Genomic DNA, 1451 nt, shown 5'->3' with positions numbered 1-1451 from the left:
CAACGCAATAACCCAGTACAACAATACACTTACCTTACTTAGAGATGAACTGGCACCATGAAAATGTAAGACCGTTTCAAATCATGCATCCCCTGCTTGGTTCACCAAATTGTAGGATAGCTAAACAAGCAAGACGTAAAGCTGAGCGGAAATGGCTGAAATCTCAAGATAATTGTGATTTCGCCGAGTATAAGATTCAATGCAAAATTTACCACCGTACGCTTGAAGATACTCGGGTTTCTTACCTCCAGTCTAAGATCGACGGATGTGGACATGATCAGAGAGCTCTGTTCAAACTTGCCAACAAGCTACTTGGTAGGACAACCGTGGAAAATTTACCACCATCATCCAGTAAGCTTCAGTTGGCTACTGACTTTAACACATTTTTCGTTGATAAAATCAAACGTCTGCGTCAGAGTATCTCTATCAAATCTAAAGTTTCATCTTTCACGGCCGCATCTCATCCCTCATGTCATATCACCAAACTTGAAAGCTTTGAGACAGTCAGTGAAGACACGGTTGCAAAACTTCTTATATGTATGGCACCGAAATTTTGTGATTTGGATCCTTTCCCTACCAAGATTGTTCGTCAACTCAATTGTGCTGTCTCATTATTTCGTTCTCTTGTCAATTCGTCCCTATCCTCCGGCATTTTTCCTGACTTAAGATTGGTTAAGTTTTTAAATTCCAATAATTTATTTTATTCTTACCAGTCAGCCTTTAGAAAATCACACAGTACGGAATCTGCTGTAATGAAAGTTAATAATGATATTTTGCAGGCCCTTGACAACGGATACTGTACATTATCAGTGTACCTCAATTTGTCCGCCGCGTTTGATACCATCGATCACAGTATCCTCATTGATCGACTTTCAGCTTTAGGGATTTCTGGTACAGTATTAACATGGTTCAACTCTGACAAAAAATCTAGACAACAGTCTGTTAGAGTGGAGTCAGCCATTTCAGTTCCAGTCCCAGTGAATTTTGGTGTTCCTCAAGGTTCTACCTTGGGGCCCATTTTGTTCCTTATTTACGTACGTCCTCTTGGTGACATCATTCAGAAACACAGTATTAAATATCTCATTTATGCCGACGACACGCAATTGTACACATCTTTTTAATAGTCTGGAGGCTGCCGCAGAGACAGTTCGCAACTTAGAAGGTTGTATTGATGATGTTCATAGATGGCTGTCTATCAATATGCTTTGCTGCAATACAGACAAGACAGAAGTGCTGTATATAAAGCCTAAACACCTTCTAAATGTACCCATCATTGAAAACATCCGCGTGGGAGACACTTACATCATTCTACCTTCTGAGGTGCGACATATCGGTGTAACGTTTGACTCCACACTATCCATGATTAGACATATTACAAACACATGCAGAGTAGTATCCTTCTATCTCCGCAACATCAAGGCAGTTAGGCGTTTTTTAAATGAAGATGCTAC

At 40.2% G+C, this 1451-nt stretch overlaps 1 protein-coding gene across 1 annotated transcript; it reads left to right on the top strand.

Annotated features, from left to right (window-relative positions):
* The first annotated feature begins 44 nt into the window (after positions 1-44).
* On the top strand, positions 45-1121 carry LOC117103762. The gene has a single exon (XM_033244376.1). The coding sequence runs from the start codon at positions 45-47 to the stop codon at positions 1119-1121; it is 1077 nt and encodes a 358-aa protein (XP_033100267.1).
* The last annotated feature ends 330 nt before the right edge of the window (positions 1122-1451 follow it).

This window comes from Anneissia japonica, unplaced genomic scaffold (assembly GCF_011630105.1).
Source record: "Anneissia japonica isolate Jap-2015-1 unplaced genomic scaffold, ASM1163010v1 scaffold287848_len282238_cov107, whole genome shotgun sequence".
Classification (NCBI taxonomy): Eukaryota; Metazoa; Echinodermata; class Crinoidea; order Comatulida; family Comatulidae; genus Anneissia; species Anneissia japonica.
The sequence above is the reverse complement of the archived record's forward strand: the minus strand, read 5'-3'. Positions and strand labels throughout refer to the sequence as shown.